At 33.6% G+C, this 20,439-nt stretch overlaps 1 protein-coding gene across 4 annotated transcripts in view; it reads right to left on the minus strand.

Moving 5' to 3' along the window:
• The window catches only part of PGAP1 (post-GPI attachment to proteins inositol deacylase 1), a 91,421-nt gene that overhangs the window by 31,720 nt on the left and 39,262 nt on the right, over positions 1 to 20,439 (minus strand). For all 4 annotated transcript variants that reach the window (XM_002749587.6, XM_078328067.1, XM_035305202.3 and 1 more), the window contains 9 exons: positions 18,796 to 18,842; positions 18,389 to 18,440; positions 13,035 to 13,112; positions 8,448 to 8,523; positions 6,067 to 6,140; positions 5,910 to 5,961; positions 5,260 to 5,326; positions 4,751 to 4,859; positions 3,247 to 3,285 (listed from right to left, as the gene is read on the minus strand). In XM_002749587.6, coding sequence (XP_002749633.1) covers positions 3,247 to 3,285; positions 4,751 to 4,859; positions 5,260 to 5,326; positions 5,910 to 5,961; positions 6,067 to 6,140; positions 8,448 to 8,523; positions 13,035 to 13,112; positions 18,389 to 18,440; positions 18,796 to 18,842 — 594 coding nt within the window. The remainder of the gene's footprint in view (positions 1 to 3,246; positions 3,286 to 4,750; positions 4,860 to 5,259; positions 5,327 to 5,909; positions 5,962 to 6,066; positions 6,141 to 8,447; positions 8,524 to 13,034; positions 13,113 to 18,388; positions 18,441 to 18,795; positions 18,843 to 20,439) is intronic.

Below are 20,439 nucleotides of genomic sequence, written 5' to 3' on the forward strand. Positions count from 1 at the left end.
TAAAAGTTGCAGAAAATTTCAGAAAGTTCAGGGTCTCCCTAAAGTTCCTCCATGGATTTCCAGGTAAAAAGAGAAGAGAAAAAAATCAGATAATGTACAGCCCATACTTGTGAAGTATAGTTTACAGCTTTGCATGGAAATTTGGGAAAGCTGAGTAAAAGGGAAAAAGGCCATTCTGTTACCTAATAGCAAATCATACATGACATGCTAGTAAATATACTATAATATACTGTAAATATACATGCTAGTAAAAACATGCACTTTTGAGAGTATAAAAAGAAAGTTAAGCATCATAGCAGGCTCAGGAGTCAGACTCCTGGAGTTAGCTAGTTTGCCTCTCACTAGCTCTGTATCCTTAGGCAAGTTATGTTCCCCCTCCATTACTTTCCCTTCCCTCTCTCTATACCCTCATCTGTATAATGAGACAAACAGCACCTATCTCACAGGGATGTAAGGCTTAAATATATTCACACTTGGATAAAGCATTTGGAATAGTAACTGGTACCTGGTAACTGACTGGAAAACTTTAGCTGTTGTTACCTTCAATGCCCTTCACTGCATTTAGAATCTTGTAAGAGGTCCTACACAGAGTACTGTGAATATAAAATTTCTTTTAATGATAGAGCATCATTGTTATGAGTATCAAGATACAGCTGGATATATAAGATACTACTAAACCTACAATCATAAACTGGCCTCCCTGTTTCATAGTCAAACTGTAGCCATACTTAGTATTTGGTACAGTATTTCTTTAAATTTCAAATTACATACCGACATTGAAAAATTAAAAGATTTCATCTAAAAATTCAGATTTCTAGTTTCTTTTAAAAGCTGAAGATCTGGCAACACTGGACTTCATTCCTGCACAGAAATTATTTACCTGAGTTTATGGAATTCTCCTGCGAAAGTAACTTTCAGTTTATGCTTTGCCCTCTTTTTCGTAAGAGCAGACTATAAGATATGTGAATATATTTTCGTCTTTCAGAAAAAAATTAACTTTATGAAAAGTTATCTATTGAAGGCTGAAGGTTCTCCCAAGTAGTTTCTCTTTATTCCTCTTCTTCAATCTTCTGTAACTGAGTGAGCAACATTTAAAATATGTACTATTTTGGCCGGGCGTGCTGGCTCACAGCTGTAATCCCAGCACTTTGGGAGGCCAAGGCAGGTAGATCATGAGGTCAAGAGATCGAGACCATCCTGGCCAACATGGTGAAACCCCGTCTCTACTAAAAAATACAAAAATTAGCTGGGCATGGTGGCACGTGCCTGTAGTCCCAGCTACTTGGGAGGCTGAGGCAGGAGAATTGCTTGAACCCAGGAGGCAGAGGTTGCAGTGAGCCAAGATTGTGCTACTGTACTCCAGCCTGGTGCTTGGCAACAGAGTGAGACTCTGTCTCAAAAAAAAAAAAAAGTACTATTTTTAAAAACAAGTAGGATATACAACTTTCATTCACTCTCCAACTCCTTACAAGCTACATTTTTAAACCAGCATGAAGGAAGAACATCTTATGTCTTTTCAATAATTTGAGAATTTAATTCAATTAATACAAATTCTTTTTTTCTTTAAATTTTTTTATTATTACAAAACTAAGCTTAAGCTTCAATAACACAAATTTTTAATTGACATTTTAGAAAGAATTCACCTCTGATACTGTAACACCTGTACATCCTCAGTCTTTAGAAGGATTTCCACATCAAAACAAGAATATGAGGTCTGTTCTCTTTTGGTGGACACTTATGCTTGACTCTAGCGTATCAAGCTAACTTGACTTCTCTTGTTACTAAACTTAATTATGAAACATGGGAATTATATGGATAAAAGAGTATGTTATATTCCTATCCCAAACCACTGTGTACAGTAACATGCCCTTTGGCCATACTAAATATACAAAGGTCTAAATTACAGAGATTTAATAATTGGTCACTTAACATTTTAGAATATTTATTGTAATTATCCATGATGCTATTTTCCAACTTAGACTTTAACCTTCCCTTCCTAATTTAGCACAGATTTTTTATATATTAACTTAGAATGTTATAATATACATCCTTATAATGTAATAATGATTGTAATCTAGTTCTCACCAAATTGTTCAGAGATTGCATGAGATAATGCATATAACAAATGTTTCTAATTTAATTTTGCCTTGGGAGTTTTATTATTACAGTATTAAATGACTTAGAGTTAAAACAAAATTCTACTATGACTGGATTGCAAAATACAAAAGACCAAAAAATAAAGTAAAAGTAATAAAAGCTGTAATACAAATTTGACTGAATTTTAAAACTATATAATTTTCCTAATTAATCAACTGTCACTTATCTATGTCCAGGTTGCACAATTCTGCAAATTACAGCGATGCTAAGTAATATCTATAGTTCTATTGCTTTATGCACTATTTTTTAACATTAATGAATTCAACACATTTATCTTTAATAGAATTTTTTTTTCGTTTTACAAACTGAGGATGCACAATATAAAAAGTTATTTGAAAACATTCATTTATATGACAGAGCCTATGGATTTTATTGTACTATGAATTTATAGTGTGGTATGAGCAACATGAAATCTTTTTTCTTTTCTTTCTTCTTTTTTTTTTTTTTTGAGATGGAGTCTCCCTCTGTTGCCCAGGCTAGAGTGCAGTGGTGCAATTTCAGCTCACTGTAACCTCCACCTTCCAGGTTCAAGCAACTCTCGTGCCTCAGCCTCTTGAGGAGCTGGGACTACAGGCATGCACCACCATTTGTGGCTAATTTTTGCATTTTTAGTAGAGACAGGGTTTCACCATGTTGGCCAGGCTTGTCTCGAACTGCTGACCTTAAGTGATCCTCCTGCCTTGGCCTCCCAAAGTTCTGGGAATACAGACATGAGTCACCATGCCCTGCCATAAAGGCTTAATATAGAATTCATTTAGGCAAAAATATTAATTTGTTTGAGAATCAAGTATCAGCTCTCATTTTTTGGATGTATCCAACATGAAAGCATCACCTTAAAGCAGGGATGGACAACTATGGCCTGTAGGCCAAGAAAAATTTTTGGATTTATTAAAGTGGAAGAAAAGTGAAAAAGAAAAAAGGAAGAATACAGAAGCAGCTACAGCAGTTGCAGTAGCAAAAGACACTGTATGTGGTCTGCAAAAAAATTATTGATTATCCAGCCCCTTATGGAAAAAGTCTACAACCCCTTCCTTACAGTTATTTATTCATAAAAGAGTAAACAATCAACCAGCCAGGAATCTCTCTTACCTGTCCAAGTATTTGTGAAAAGGAAGTCTTAACTGTCACCTAGTTTAAAACAATTATTGAAAAAAAGGTTAGTTTCACTTAAACTCCTTTAGTTTACATTTTATTAAATTGGGCACTTCTGCACATCTCTAAGCATAATAACTAATTTTCCATAGTGGTAAACTTAAAGGCATTCAAGATCTTAAGGAATCTTCTGAGCTACCATGTAAATTGTATTAAGTGTAGTTTTACTGTTTAATATATGTTCCCACATATCTAATTATTTGACAGTTGAGTGAATGCTATTATGCCCCTTTACTACCTAAAATATTTAATTAAGTAGATTATCTTATTACCAGATCATGCCAGCTAAAGGAATTTAAGCCAAAGTAATATTTTAAAAAGAAATTCACCCTTAATTATCTCTACCATAAATATACTTTTTTTTTTTTAACAATTAGGAAGTCTATTTGATAATAGAAAGGAGATAAATATTTCTCAGGGAAACTTAAAATGATTAAATTTTGTCAATATATGGACTTCTTGAAAATATGCAGTATTTGGGAAAACATGGACATTTTGAGAGCATGCATTAGTTGGAACCACATTTTTATCACAATTTTTTATATTCCTTTAATATTATAAATATGAACATGCAAGTTAAAAACTACTATGGCCCTGAAAAACTCTTAACTGTTAGAAACAGAATGCAAGATATCAAAGCATTAATAAATTCCATGAAATCTAAATTAATTCATAATATAAGTTCAACTGAAACTTGGCTGGAGGAACAGATTCTATTAATTTGACAGAAACAATCCTAGTTTACCCTTGAAAAGTTAGCTCTAACAAAGAATACAAACATTTAAGCTTGGTTTTAAGAGCTGAGCTTTCAGCTGGTTTTATATTTCACAGAAGCCTATGATGTCATAACCACTGAAATAAGTACTTTAACCACTTAAATTGGGAATCTAGGGGCTCTTCATTCATGAATCCGTAAGTAAATAAAATGTTACTCTCAATTCTATTTCCCTTAACACAAAGAGATGTACTTTAATTATAAAATAAACACAATAGGTATGAAATCACATATGGTAATGACTAGAAGAGCTTAAAATAATTAGTGAAAAGGAAAGAAGATCCTTAAGTTAACAACCAGTAGAGCTGTACACCAATAAGTATTACATCAATTACTGCAGTAAGCCCATGTCAGCTGACTTCATGATGTTCAGAATCTTATAAAGATTCTGAACTTGGGCTTCCAAATTTAGAAGGTTAATCTACAGTCTTATTTTTTGGCTTTATCTTATATTACTTATTAAGATGTATACATTTTCAAATGGTCCAGCTATGGAATGCTAAGGTGGTGTTAACAGGAAAAAGGAAGAATATTTAAAATATTTAAATGCCTATTTTTTATATTTATTAGCTTCCATACCACCATATAGCTGAAGCTAATATAAAAAGAATGTTTCTAGCTTATTCTATAACTAAATCTTAAAAATTAAGCAAACATACAACTTACCTCATACTTGCAGTCTGATGATGTATACATTTTTAATAATGCCACATGGCTGTCATTTTCTGGTTGAGCAATATGGAGTTTCACAGAAATTTCTGTGGAAGATGGAACCCTGAAGAGATAACTTAAATATCAATTCTCTAAGGCAAAATGCTGGTAAAGAGCCATGGCTAAGTTAATCCTCAGCACAATACAATCAAATAATGTAGAAGAAGCTAGGTACCAGACCCATAATTGTGGATGGGCACTTTTTCCCATCACAATTCTTTGAATGCTCCCTCTAGGACACAGGAGTTGGGAGAAGGTGGAAGGGGGTTCAGCTGACAAGTAGGTAAAGTTTAAATTCTCTATCATTTAATAAGAATATTATATATGAAATTATAGGAACAATGCTACATATAAACACATTTTACTGAGGCATTTTAATAATTCATGATTTAAAGAACTAAGCTAACCAGAAGATCTATTATTCAAAATACCAAAGTTTAAAGTAAATTCTTTCAAATACTTACTGTGCAATGGTTAGTGAATCTTCATAAGACCAAGGAATATGAAGTTTATAGATACTGGTTATTTCTTCTGTTAAAACATTAAAAAAAACTGTATCATTAACAATATGTTGCCCTAAATGTTACATAAGCTACTATAATACCTAATTAATTATACAATTGTCCATTTCATTAAAAAAATCAATACAGGTTATATTATGTGATAAAAAATTATGGAGAATTCCCAAATAATAATGCTTTAATTAGATTTATAATAGATATTAGGGCAGATGAGCAGTACGAAGAAAGTGGAAAATATTAAATAACTAAATCTGAATTACTACTATAAGACATAAAGATGGATGGCATTTTTAAAATGTGGATATTTAAAGTGAAACAGATAAAAATGCTTTACTATTAAGAAAGGGTCTATGTCAATTCCTCTGGAAATATAAACAACTTTTCTATTATATATTTACTTTTACTTAACATAAAAACATATGGAAGAATAAGTATTACAGAAAATTCAAGTTAACACCTAATGAGTCTTCAAATGACAATATTACTTTCTATCTATATATATTTTTTAACCTCTTTTTTTCTTTCTTTTTTTTCTAAACTCAGAAGGGCAATAACAATCAATTTTCTATGTATTTTTTAGAAAATATATTTACCTTTAACTGCTGAGCACTTGCTTACCACGTTGATTTTAAAAGCTTGGTATATCTAATAGAGTTTGATCACAAAAACAAAAAATAAAAGTTTACTTGTATGTTAAAGTAAACATTAAACTAAAATAAAATCCTTCTTGTTGTAGTGAGGATTAATTACCTGTCCAAAGTTCAGAAGCTCTATATTGTAGTACAGGCCACTTGTATTTATCACCACTTTCCTTGAAGACAATCCTGTTGAATTCAAAGTACTGTATTACTTAGAATATCAAGGAATTTTTCAAAAACGTACTGATAACATTAAACAATGCCAATAATTAAAAATTTGTTTACAGGTTTTCACTTCTGTATGGAGTGAACTCCCAAAAATCTAATCCCCCTGCAATAAACTAGATAAAACGACTTTTATTATGACTTCCAATCACATCAACCTGCTTTTTTTTTTTTTTTTTTTTTTCTTTTTGAGACGGAGTTTTCGCTCTTGTTACCCAGGCTGGAGTGCAATGGCGCGATCTCAGCTCACCGCAACCTCTGCCTCCTGGGTTCAGGCAATTCTCCTGCCTCAGCCTCCTGAGTAGCTGGGATTACAGGCACGCGCCACCATGCCCAGCTAATTTTTTGTATTTTTAGTAGAGACGGGGTTTCACCATGTTGACCAGGATGGTCTCGGTATCTTGACCTCATGATCCACCCGCCTCGGCCTCCCAAAATGCTGGGATTACGGGCTTGAGCCACCGCGCCCAGCCATCAACCTGCTTTTAAAAAGTCAAGTATATAATTCCAATTTCAGAAAGGTGTACTTTCTTGGTAGATCTTTTATTTTACAAGCTTGTTATCTTAAATGATATGAGCAATTCACAATTGTCATTTCTGTACTGTTCTATTTGTGTACCAAAAAAAAGAGTATGGGGATAAATAAAAATTTTAAAGTTTTCCAAAGTAACACAGTTTCTTTTCATAAGTGGAATGTAAAAAAAATATATTTAAAGGATGGGCGTACCAAAAGAGCACAGGAACCAGCCTAAAGGAGTTCCCAATATTCAAAGCTAGGACAACTTAAGCAAAAATATATATAATGATGGAACTGGATTATAACCCAATGAATAAAATACATAACCTTGAGTCTATAGTGACATAAATAAAAATTGAATGAATGAATAAATAAATAGTAAGGAGAAAGGTCTCCTTTATCTCAAGAAGAATTCCACTAAACGTAGAATACCAGACTGATATTTGCTAAATACTAGATGAACCAATGGATGCTAAAAATAGTGGGTTATTCTAAAGAAAAACAGAACATTTACATACTCTCAAATTATCTCACCCCAGCTATTTATTAACTACAAAAGGAAAAAGCAATTAACATTATAGCAGAGAAACCTAGCAGGCACCACCTTAACTAAGAAAGGAAAATTAACACAACCAGTAATTAGAAATATCAGTATCATGTATACATAATATGATATAGTAGGAAAATCTCATTGCTTCTGTGGTATTTTGGCAAAAATACATAACCTCAATCTAATCATAAGAAAGTATTAGGCTGGGTGTGTTGGCTCACGTTTATAATCCCAGCATTTTAGGAGGCTAAGGCAGGCAGATTTCCTGAGTCCAGGAGTCTGAGACCAACCTGGGCAACATGGTGAATCTCTGTCTCTACAAAAAATACAAAAAAAATAGCTGAGCATGGTGTCACATGCCTGTAGTCCTGGCTAATCAGGAGGCTGAGGTGGAAGGATCACTTGAGCGCAGGAGGCAGAGGCTGCAGTGAGCTGAAATCATGCCACTGTACTCCAGCGTGAGTGACATTGTGAGACCCTGTTCCCTACTTCCTCCACAAAAATGAAAGTATCAGACAACTCCAAACTACAAAATAATTAAACAGTATTCTTCAAAGGTTTCGAAGTTGTGAAAGACAAGAAAGATTGAGGAACTGCCACAGATTATAGGAGACTTAGGAGTCATGACAACTAAATGCAATGTGGGAACCTGGAGAAGCAGGACATCTGTGGAAAAACTGGTGAAAAACAAATAAAACCTGTAGTTTAATTAATAGTATTGCACCAGTGCTTTCTTAATTGAAAAAACTGTACTGTGTTTATATAAAAGGTCAACCTTAGGGAAATGTGAGTGAAGGATATATAGGAACTCTTTTGTAAGTTTTCTGTAAATCTAAAATTATTTCAAAATAAAGTTTAAAAGAGTATTTGGAGAAATCTTGAAACTTTCTTATACACACAGCAATTTATATTCTGTATTAAAATCGTACTAAAAGGGCCAATAGGATAAATTTCACATAAGAACAGACACACATACACACATGTGATTACCTGAAAATGTATGTGATTATGTAAGTTCACTTCTCAGAAGATGACTGCTAGACCAGTATTAAATGAGAATCAAACCACTGAACCACATCATATAGTTATTCTAAGAAGCATACTTGAAATATTCAATATTTTATGTTACAAAGCTCTGCTTTACTGCAACTCTGTTAAAAATAAAAGCAATTCTTATGCTTTCTAAAAACAAATTACTTACCAAAGGAAAAAAGATGAGTTACAGGAAGTTGTAGGGATCTTGCTTCTTTTTTAAAGAATTCACAATCTACAACAAACTGAAATATAAAACACTGATTTATTAGAAAAAGTAAAGCTAAATTTATGGTAAAATATCTTTACTTGATGTTTGAGTGGAAAATAAGTCTATAAGCCTCAGCTTTAGAGAAAGTATCATCTATCACACTATAATTCTACCTACACTTAGGTGGCAAGAATTTCTCAAGGAGAGATACTATACTGAGAAAACTTCATAAATAAGCTTAACTAAATAGATAAATTATTAGAGGGCCATTCCTAGAACAACAGATTCATAGCAGTTTTTTTCATAGTTAGCTTTAGGTGTTTGCAGAAGAGGGACATTAAAGGATGTATCAAAGTATTAAAAGCCTAGGCTAATTTAAGATTAATTAAGAATTTGGATACTATATCTCTTAATGCTTTCATAGTCAAAAGGAAAATGTGGTTTTGTTATATATCTTTTTAAAAAATCCTGTGTTTATTAAATATAGTCTAATTAGAGGCTTTTGGAGAAATACTGCCATTCATCGAGAGATGGCCCATGTTATTGGTGGAACATTATTTCAGGTTAAGTAGTTATTACAGTAAGTAGAAAGAAGGTTTACAATGTATGAAGCCAGAAAAAGAAATGCTTTCCAAAAACGTAAAACTACAATGTGACATCTGCATCATTGTAATTTTTTGTAGTGAAATTTCTTTTTAGGTAACATTTCAATTAGTTGCATACGAAACTCTGCTCTCACTTATTGGCAAGAATTGTTTCTGGTAAAAGAATAATTTCATTAAAATAATCTCTAAAATACAATATATTTTTTGATCTATAGAAGCTAAAGAAAAATTAATCTGATGCGTAACTGTAGCTAGCAAGTAGTTTGCTATCTACAAAAATGGAAAGCTAGTGGGGTCTATCCTAGGCTTTTCCAATGACTATACCTTGGATTTTCTGAAGTAGTATATCTTTGTTTGCCTCTTGGGGAGATTTTTGATTGTTTTTGAAAGTAAAAAACAGACAGGGGAAATTGCTATTAGATTACAGCATATACTTGGGGGAATAAAAGAAAAAACTTTTGCTTTTATTTCTCCCTCTTTACTTACAAGGCAAAGAACACAGATATTTTCATTTTAGAAAACAGCTGCTAAAAGATTAGATAACTCATTTATTGAACAGGAATATTCATTATATTTTTACAAAGTACTTTTGGATAAGTCTATCTCAGACAGGGAAGCAATTTTTAAAAGCAATTTGATCACTTTGAACAAGTTTAAAATAACAGAATTTGTATTACTGCTTAAAAATTTGTCTGTGCCTTTAGTTTTGTATAATGACAAAAACCTTACCCAAGAAAGAGAAAATTCAAAGGCCTGTCTCTGAAAAACCCAAAATAAGCAAATTTCTAATGGGTTTAATTATTTCATTTTCTGTTACAAAAAAGTACAGATAATTCCATATTTACATTTCTAAAAATATATTAAGATACTAGTTGACTCAAAAATGTTTCACACTATTTGAATATATGTTACATTCTGATGATGAGCTATATATAGACATGTAAAAATTATGAGAGACTTAAGTTATAATTCTAGTGAGACAGGATTGTACAACAGTAGAATCAGCAGTGTCACTTTCCAAAGAGCATTAAGATGCATTACATATTTATTAGGCTGCTAAGACTGTCTATTTGCAGAAAGGCTCATTAATTTCTTGGAATAACCAGAGAGGGCCTTTTCAAGTTTGAGAAAAATGTTAGATTCATTCAAAACCAGCTTACCTGCCAGAAATACCCTTAAAGAGAACTTTTAGTATTGAAAATGCTGAATTACCTCTCACTTGAGCTAAGCAAAACAGAACAATGAATGCATTATAAGGTACTTGTGAGATTTAGTCATTGAGATGACTCCCAACTACATCCTCCTTTTCCTTTCTTTATTTTTCCCAAATTTCTCTAATTATTTTGGCTACAAATCTTATCAACCTTCTCATTCAAGAAACATTTTTTCAGTCAGGCGCCAGTGGCTTACACCTGTAATACCAGCACTTCGGAAGGCCAACGTGGGTGGATCACAAGGTCAAGAGATCAAAACCATCCTGGCAAACATGGTGAAACCCTGTCTCTCAAAAAAATTTGCTGGGTGTGGTGGCGCATGCCTGTGGTCTCAGCTACTCAGGAGGCTGAGGCAAGAGAATCACTTGAATCTGAGAGGGGGAGGTTGCAGTGAGCTGAGATTGCGCCACTGTACTCCAGCCTGGTGACAGAGCGAGACTCCATCTCAAAAAAAATAAAGAAAGAAAGAAAGAAAGAAACATTTTCTTGAGCATTTATGCGTTAGTCACAGAGGGTAAGGATGCAAAGCAGAATAAAACCTATCTGTTCATTACTCTTAAAGAGTTCACCACAATATGGTCATGGCAACTAAGACATAAATAAATTATAATTCAATATAATAAATTTTTCAAAGATGTTATAAACAAAGTATCATGAGAATAAGTAAAAGAGTACTGAGGGACTCTGGAAAAGGGACAAAGAAACATGGGTTAGATCCTGAAGAATGAAGTTGCTGGGTGAAACAGGAAAAGGGGAGTCCAAAGGGCCCTTTACCTCCATTTTCTTTCTTACCCACTAATTCTATCAAAACCACCATTCTTTTCTTTCTATTCCCACTTCCCTAGTACAGGCTGAGGATACCTTATCAAAAATGCATGGAACTACAAGTGTTTGATTTTTTTCAGATTTTGGAATATAATGAGATATCTTGGGGATGGAATCCAAGTCTAAACATGAAATTCACTTATGTTTCATAAATATACACATAGTCTCAAGGTAATTTTTACATTTTTAATAACTTTGTGTATGAAACAAAATTTTGACTGTTTTGACTACACCTCACCACATGAGGTCAGGGGATGAATTTTCCAATTGTGGTGTCAGGTCAGCACTCAAAAAGTCTTTAGATGGTGCATCCTCGTTATTACAGAGGTGAGTATCCTCATCTGTCAAAAAGTTTTAGTTTGGATTTTTGGATTAAGGATGCTTAGTCTGTACAAGTCCCTTATGAGATGCCTACTCTGTTTCTAATCTATTCTACACCATAAGGAGATTAAATCTTCCCAAATAAATGATTTCTGAGACTATTACTACTATAGTGAAAAATCTTAGGGCTTCCTAGTGACTTCTGAATTCTGTGAAGTCCTGAATCCTCCAATCAAGACTTTCATAATATGGCCATGAACTAATTGTCCAGACTTTTCCTCCACTACTATTCTACCCATGGTGGCCATCCTTTCAAAATTCTTATTTACTTATTCACTGTTTTTCAAATATACTTCGTACTTTGCTCTGTTGCTTTGTCTAAACAGTGCCATCCATTATAACTCCTAGCAATGATGTTACTATTAAGCAACTGGAATGTGATTAGGACAACTAGGGAGCAGAATTTTTTATTTTATATTAATTTAAATTGAAATAACCACATGTGCTAGTGCTTCCTGTATTGATAGCATGGGTCTACAACGTTCATTTTTCTTATAAAAATCCTAACTATCTGTTAAGGCCATTTTGTTTTGTTTCATTTCATTTTAAAGGTGGGGTCTCACTATGTTGACCAGGCTGCATACAGTGGCTATTCACAGGCATAATCATAGCATACTACAGCTTTGAATTCTTGGTTTCAAGCAATTCTCCTGCTTCAACTTCCCACGTAGCTAAGACTACAGGTACCTGCTACCATGCCCACTTTAAAGCCATTTTAAATATCACCTTATTATAATGTCATTCTTTTCATGTACTTGCTATATTGTGATTTGTGTTATGTGTATTTGGGTAGTTCTTTTTTCACTCTTCCCTCTGCTCCAGTTACATTTCTCTCCCTCTTCCCAACAGTATGCAGCTATTTAAGAACAGGGTCATGTCGACCAGGTGCAGTAGCTCACACCTATAATCCCAGCACTTTGGGAGGCTGAGGTTGGGGGATCACCTGAGGTCAAAAGTTCAAGACCAGCCTGGCCAGCATGGCAAAACCCCATTTCTACTAAAAATACAAAAATTAGCTGGGCATGATAGCATGGGCCTGTAGTCTCAGCTACTTAGGAGGCTGAGACAGGAGAATCACTTGAACTTAGGAGGCAAGATTGTGCCTGCATTCCAGCCTGGGTGAAAGAGCAAGACTCCATCACAAAAAAAAAAAAAAACAGGGTCATGTCTTCATTTGTGTGCCTCCTATAATTCCTGCTACACAGCCTTGTACTTAAAGGGTACCAAATAAGTCATAGGTTTTGGACCTATGAATTATTATTATGTGCCTAGTAATTCACAGGTTTTGAAAGACTGATTGATAAACTGAAACCAGCTCTCACTTGGCACAAAAACACTTTGGTTTATTCTGCTTAGTTCAAGTTGGAGTAGATGATCCTAATAATTAACAGTCTTAGGTCGATCATCAAAGTGGCTACTGTTTTAGATAAACTCTGTGTAGAATAACTCATCGAAAAGAACTGTAAAATTTAGCATGTATCCCCAAAACATTCTGATAATAATCTTAATTCATGTGTTACCTTACTTCCATGAACAGATGGTACATAAACAACAAGATGAGACAAAGATGGATAGTCTTGAAGTCTTAATGTCAGAGACTAAAAAAAAAAAAAAAAAAGATAAACTATTTTTATTTCATGTTTAATACATGTTTAAAGAGATTAATACATGTTTACAGAAAGATAAATTACACTTATTTCTTAATTATTTTAAAAAGCAGACTTCCAATTTATGTTAGGTACTTCATGAAATGCCCATGTTTATATTTCCAGGTCAATAATCCTGTTGAAAATCAAATTCCTAATAATTATGTTAAATAGGGACTGCCAAAATATTCCCTGGATCCCTTCACATAAAACAAATGATGTTAATCGTTAAATTTAATTATTTTGTATAAGTATTTCCAAATTTGGTATCTTTTTATAATTTGGTTGTTACATATAGTGTCACAGTATTGTTTCTACATTTATTTTGTTAGTATATAACAAAAAACATTCAATAGCTGTTGAATGAATGGATGCTAAATATAATGAAAGAGTTACAATTGAATATCAAATAATTTTGATCTAGCCCAAATAGTAAAGAGTTGCTGGCTAGTGGCATATCTGCACATCATCCCCTGGAATTTATTTAGCAAATGATAAAGACAAGTATGTCTAAATAATGTACCTCACCAAATGAGTATTCACTTCTCAAAATTAAGACCAGATCCTATAGTCCATATTTTGAGGAATGAATTGGTAGAAGACTGCCTCTTTAATGAAAAGCCAAGACATCAAACACAGGTTTTAACTTTTAAGTTCAGGGGTACATGTGCAAGTTTGTAACATAAGAAACTTGTGTCATGGGGGTTTGTTGTACAGATTATTTCATCATCCAGGTATTAAGCCTAGTTACCCATTAGTTATTTTTCCTGATCCTCTTCCTCCTCCCACTCTCCACCTTCCAATGGGCCCCAGTGTGTGTTGTTCTCCCTACATGTCCCTGTGTTCTCATCATTCAGCTCCCACTTATAAGTGAGAAGATGCAGTATTTGGTTTTCTGTTCCTGCATTCATTTGCTAAAGATAATGGCTTCCAGCTCCATCCATGTTCCTGCAAAGAACATGATCTCATTCATTTTTATGGCTGCATAGTATTCCATGATGTATATGTAACACATTTTCTTTAACCAGTCTACTACTGATGGGAATTTAGGTTGATTCCATGTCTTTGCTACCGTGAATAGTGCTGCAGTGGACACATGCATACATGTGTCTTTAAAACAGAATGGTTTATATTCCTTTGGGTACACATCCAGTAATGGGTTTGGTAAGTCAAATGGTATTTCTATTTTTAGGTCTTTAAGAAATCATCACACTGTCTTCCACAATGGTTGAACTAATTTACACTCCTGCCAAGAGCAAGTAAGCATTCCTTTTTCTCCACAACCTTACCAGCATCTGCTATTTTTTGACTTTTTAATAACAGCCGTTCTGACCGGTGTGAGATGGTATTTCACTGTGGTTTTGATTTGCATTTCTCTAATGGTCAGTAATGTTCAGCTTTTTTCCCATATGATTGTTGGCTGCATGTATGTCTTTTGAAAAGTGTTGGTTCATGTCTTTTGCCCACTTTATAATGGGTTGTTTTTATCTTGTAAATTTGTTTAAGTTCCTTATAGATGCTGGATATTAGACACTTGTAGGATGCAGAGTTTACAAAAATTTTCTCCCATTCTGTAGATTGTCTGTTCACTCTGTTGATAGTTTCCATTGCTGTGCAGAAGCTCTTTAGTTTAATAGCTCTTTAGTTTTGTTATCTTCATCATGAAATCTTTGCCCATTCCTATGTCCAGAATGGTACTGCCTAGGTTGTCTTACAGGGTTTTTATAGTTTGGGGTTTTATATTTAAGTTTTAAATCCATCTTGAGTTAATTTTTATATATGGTATAAAGAAGGGGTCTAGTTTCAATGTTCTGCATAAGGCTAGGCAGTTAACCCAGCACCATTTATTGAATCGGAAAACCTTTCCCCATTACTTGTTTTTGTCAGATTTGTTGAAGATCAGATAGTTGTAGGTCTGTGGCCTTATTTCTGGGTTCTCTATCCTGTTCCATTGGTCTATTTGTCTGTTTTTGTACTAATACCATGCTGTTTTGGTTACTGTAGCCCTGGAGTGTAGTTTGAAGTCAAGTAGTGTGATGCCTCCAGCTTTGTTCTTTTTATTTAGGATTGGCTTGGCTAAACTGGGCTCTTTTTTGGTTCCATATGAAATTTAAAACAGTTTTTTTTCTAGTTCTGTGAAAAATGCCCATAATAGTTTAATAGGAATAGCATTGAATCTATAAATTGCTTTCAACAGTATGGTCATTTTAATGATATTCATTCTTCCTATCCATGAATATGGAATGTTTATCCATTTGTTAATGTCATCTCTGATTTATTTCGGCTGTGTTTTGTCATTCTCCTTGTAGAGATCTTTCACCTCTCTGATTAGCTGTATTCCTAGGTCTTTTATTCTTTTTTTTGGCAATTGTGGATAGGACTTCGTTCCTGCTTTGGCTCTTGGCTTGACTGTTGTTGGTGTCAATAGGAATGTTAGTAATTTTTGCACATCGATTTTATATCCTGAGACTCTACTTTAGTTGCTTATCAGCTTAAGGAGCTTTTGGGCTGAGAATAGGATCATGCTATCTGCAAACAAAGATAATTTTACTTCCTCTCTTCCTATTTGGATGCCCTTTATTCCTTTCTTTTGTCTGAATGCCCTGTCCAGGTCTTCCAGTACAATGTTGAATAGGACTGGTGAGAGAGGACATTGTTGTCTTGTGCTAGTTTTCAAGGGGATTGCTTCCAGCTTTTGCCCATTCAGTATGATGTTGGCTGTGGGTTTGTCATTAGATGGCTCTTATTACTTTGAGGTATGTTTCTTCAATACCTAGTCTACTGAGAGTTTTTAAAATGAATGGGTGTTGAGTTTTATCAAAAGCCTTTTCTGCATCTATTGAGATAATAGATAATAATGTGGCTTTTGTCTTAAGTTCTGTGTATGTGATGAATCACCCAAATAAAGTTTTTAATCAAGTTTTGTTATGGAAGTATGTGTGGGGTGAAAGTAGTTATACGTTCTAACAATATGTTTGCATTAAAACATTTCTAAAGACTCTTTGTTTTCTCCAATCTTCTTCAGAAGCACCAGTGTAGGCAAGTAGGACAGAGATGCTCAAGCTAAAGTCCCATCAGTGAGTAGCCTTCTAACAACCTGACCAGATTCTTGTGGCATGCTTATTAAACATAAACTCCTGGGCTTTGCCCCAACTTAGCAAAGTCCCTGTGACAGACTCATATGTTCTAATGTAAATTAAAAAGACTTAAAAGAGCCATATAAACCACAGCTACAGGGAGCTAAGACCTAAATTAGCTACCAAAATGGTAGCTAATATGAAACATAAATTAATTAATTGGGTAATCTGTGCCACTATTCACTCTAATAGCTTTTAAGTATTTTTTCTCAACAATGGCCAAGTGTTGAATTTATATGTGCTTTGATGGAGGGCCCCATGTATTTATTAAAAGTTCAGTCCACAGAAATGTCTAACGGTGATATAATTCTCATCTGACATTATTTTTTTTGAGATGGTATTAATATGAATAAACTCTACAAAATTTCTTTGCTTTAGTCATTCCTCCAATTTCACAGCAAAACAATTTTGTGTGCTATTTATAAATGGCTAATACATATTACATACAATTTTGATTTTCATTACAATAAAAAAAATCTATCCTCTTAAGCTGTGAGCACGTAACATTGCAGAATGCTATAATTCCTGTTTTCTAACTTCTCTCTTTCAGTATTTGCCATGAAAAGTAGGCAGCTGAAATAACTTGTTCTCCTGCTGTTCAGCCAGCTGTTTCCTACAGGCAGAACAAACAACATAGGGACCTAGTGTTTGATGGAGAAACTGATTAATCTTTGGAGATTTAAAAGAATAATATAAAAATTTTATGATTTAAGAAATACCTTTTAAAGCATAGGAGCAAAATACATTTTATTGAGTTTTTAATAATTTATTTCTTCTTATAGGCTGGATATAATTGCTAAATTAATCTATAAAATTCATCCATGTAATGAAAAATCATTTATACCCCTCAAGCTATTGAAATAAAAAAAATAAGTTGAAGAAATATTTAATTACACCTTATAAATAACTGATCAGTAAGTATATCCTAATACTTTTGTTTGTTTTGATCCTGGTCAGGAATAGTACCAGTGAGAGACCTTCAAAATGTTCATGAGTCAATTTACTTTTCTATCATATTTGTTTGATAAACTCAAGGTCGCACAAATGAATATGTACAAATAAGATTTAGCAAGGTAACAAAAAGAACTGCAACCATTCCAAAGGGAAGCATGACTTGCAATTATTTTTTTTGTCATCATTCCTCTCTGTTAGTATAAGTTACTCACTCTCTGTATAGTATAGAGTTGACTATATATACAAATAATTATAAATATTCATGATCAAAAATAACTAACTTAATTGGAGTTAACTGTGTGTGAAATGACTGGCACCACCAGATGATTTCACTTTCAAGTCAATGAATGAGTTTAGGATTCATTATGAAACGGTGTTTTATTTTTAAAGTATAGATTTACTTGAAGACTGAAAACTATCAATCCTGATATAACATTATCAATTACAATAAATACAATTTGGAAATCAGAACAGATATTTTCATCAAATTTTATAATTATTTTGCTTTTTCAACAATAGATTTTGAGACTACACAAATAAGCCCTTTATAAAAGAACTTGCTGACCCACCAGAGTGGGTTAATCAAATAATAAGCAACTATTAAATAAATCCCTGATGTGACTTATCACCCTGGGAAGTACTAGATAAACTAGTTATTCGAGTGCTTGACCATGTATCATATCTTTTTGAGATGTCCACCTTCCTACTGCAGGCCCTTCCTCCCAGAATGAATTCTAAGTATACTACTCAGCTCATATTTTAAGGCAGGCCATTCAAACATATCCTCAAATTGAATGTTAGAAATCCATCCAGTTCTTTTGGTATGAAGCTATAACAGACAGAGATTTAGAAGATTGTTAACTTACAGTTTTTATCTCTGAAAGTAAAATATATATATATACTTTATCTCTGAAAGTAAAATATATATATATATATATATATATATATATATATAACACTAATTGCATATTATTCCCTATCAAATGTATTTCTAGGAAAAATATTTTTTAAACATAGGTTAGCAAATCTCAAACTTATTTAATATCAAGATAAGCTAATGAAAAAGAATATGTTAAAATGTATATAGACTCAAGTATTTTTTCACCTGAACATTAAAATTCTGAAGCCATAATTTACCTTAATTGTTGGCAGCAGTTCAGCTTTCCATGATAAATCAACACCTTGTCGGCTTTGAAATAAATATGAAAACATAATTAAAGGACAAATATATGGAAGTATTATAAATTATAAATAAGATTCAAAGGAAAAAGAAATCATCTCTACACCTAGTAGAGATGTCTAGTGAGTCTAATCCAATATACTCTGTCCACATAGTTCCCTTAGAAACAAAAATGTTTTTCCTAATTTCAATGTTTGCAAAAATTACTAGTATATTCATTTCCTTTACTATTCATTTTAAAAACAATACTATAATTTCACATAGCATCAAAATGATAATAACAATGTATGAAGCTATTCTTAAAGTGTGATTTCCAAGTACTGTTTATGTTTAGATAAATGAACAGTGGGTTCAAAAGACTTACCACATAGAAGTGCTGTTTATGCAACCAAAAATCCAACTATTTGTATCCTGTTGATTAACAGTACAAAACAAAACACAGTAAGTATTGTAGAACACAATTATATGAAACAAGCATCCATCTTCAATACTTCATACTTATATAAGTATAAAGTGACTGGGAGCAAGTGAAACATAAATAATAGCTTATTATTGAGAAACATATCCAAGATGTTCTCAAAGTCAAACAAATCAAGGATGGGTAAAGAAGTCTAATGTCAACATTGATAGGTAAGTGGTTATCCTGGAGCAAGAGTATGAGAAAGACTGCCCTGACAGCACTCGCTCTTGCTCTTGCTCTTGCTCTTTCTTTCTCTCTCTCTCTCTCTCTCTGTATCTCTCTCTCTCTCTCTCTCTCAATCTCTCTCTCTCTCTCTCTCTCAATCTCTCTCTCTCTCTCTCTCTCTCTCTCTCAATGGAGTCTTGCTCTGTTGCCCAGGTGGTGTGACCTTGGCTCACTGCAACCTCCTCCTCCTGGGATCAAGTGATTCTCCTGCCTTGGCCTCCTGAGATTACAGGCACCCACCATCACGTGCGGCTAATTTTTGTATTTTTAGTAGAAAGGAGGTTTCACCATGTTGGCCAGGCTGGTCTCAAACTCCTGACCTTAAATGACTCGCCTGCCTCTGCCTCCCAAAGTGCTGGGATTACAGGTATGAGCCACCATGCCCTGCCATCTCTCTACAGCATATCACCTAAGCATTTCTAATTATTGAACCAAAATTTTCAAAGAGATCAGTAATGTCCATACTTTAATTAGATAGAAAGTAATCTACATTTTTTAAACAAAGAAAGAAAAGCTGGAGGTAGACTTTTAAACAAACTAAAATCCATAGCCAACCAAATGAAACTAACTTAGACACTGCATTTCACTTTATCATTTGAGTTCCCATTTGGTTAACAGCAAATAACATTTTTTTTTTTTTTTTGAGATGAAGTCTGGAGTGCAGTGGCGCCACCATACCCAGCTAATTTTTGTATTTTTAGTAAAGATAGGATTTCACCATGTTGGTCAGGATGGTCTCAATTTCCTGACCTTGTGATCCGCCCAACACTATCCCAAAGTGACCAGCAAATAACTTTTACACAACCAAGAATGTGTTTGGACTAAATCATAATTCCAAGGGCTCCAAACTAAAGCTGGTTAGATTCATCAGCACAGGCTGGAAATGCTGCAGAGATATTATGACATTTTAACACAATCTGTATTTAGCTTTAATCAATTAAAAGCAGTGTGACCTGAGATCTTCACTGCAACTTTTAAGGAAGTAAGAACAATGTTCTGATATATAATTATCTAACTACTGAAATCCTACCAACACATAAGAGGATGAGAAACACTGCTCAGATAGCTAAATACATTTGTCCTTTGAATTCTAGATGGGACAATCAAGAAATCAATCCTTTTATTCAACTGATATTTATAAAATCCATTCTAGGGCCAAGGAATTATATGCTAAGCCCTCAGGAAAATGTTGAATCGGGCAGACACAGTCTCTGCTCTCATTCAGCTTAAATAAAATGCTAAGACATTTTTCAGGCTTATATAAAGAAAGCTGATAGGAAACAAACAAAAAAATGTGGTGTTTCTCTGCAGGCAAAATATTTT

Source organism: Callithrix jacchus, chromosome 6 (assembly GCF_049354715.1).
Source record: "Callithrix jacchus isolate 240 chromosome 6, calJac240_pri, whole genome shotgun sequence".
NCBI lineage: Eukaryota > Metazoa > Chordata > Mammalia > Primates > Cebidae > Callithrix > Callithrix jacchus.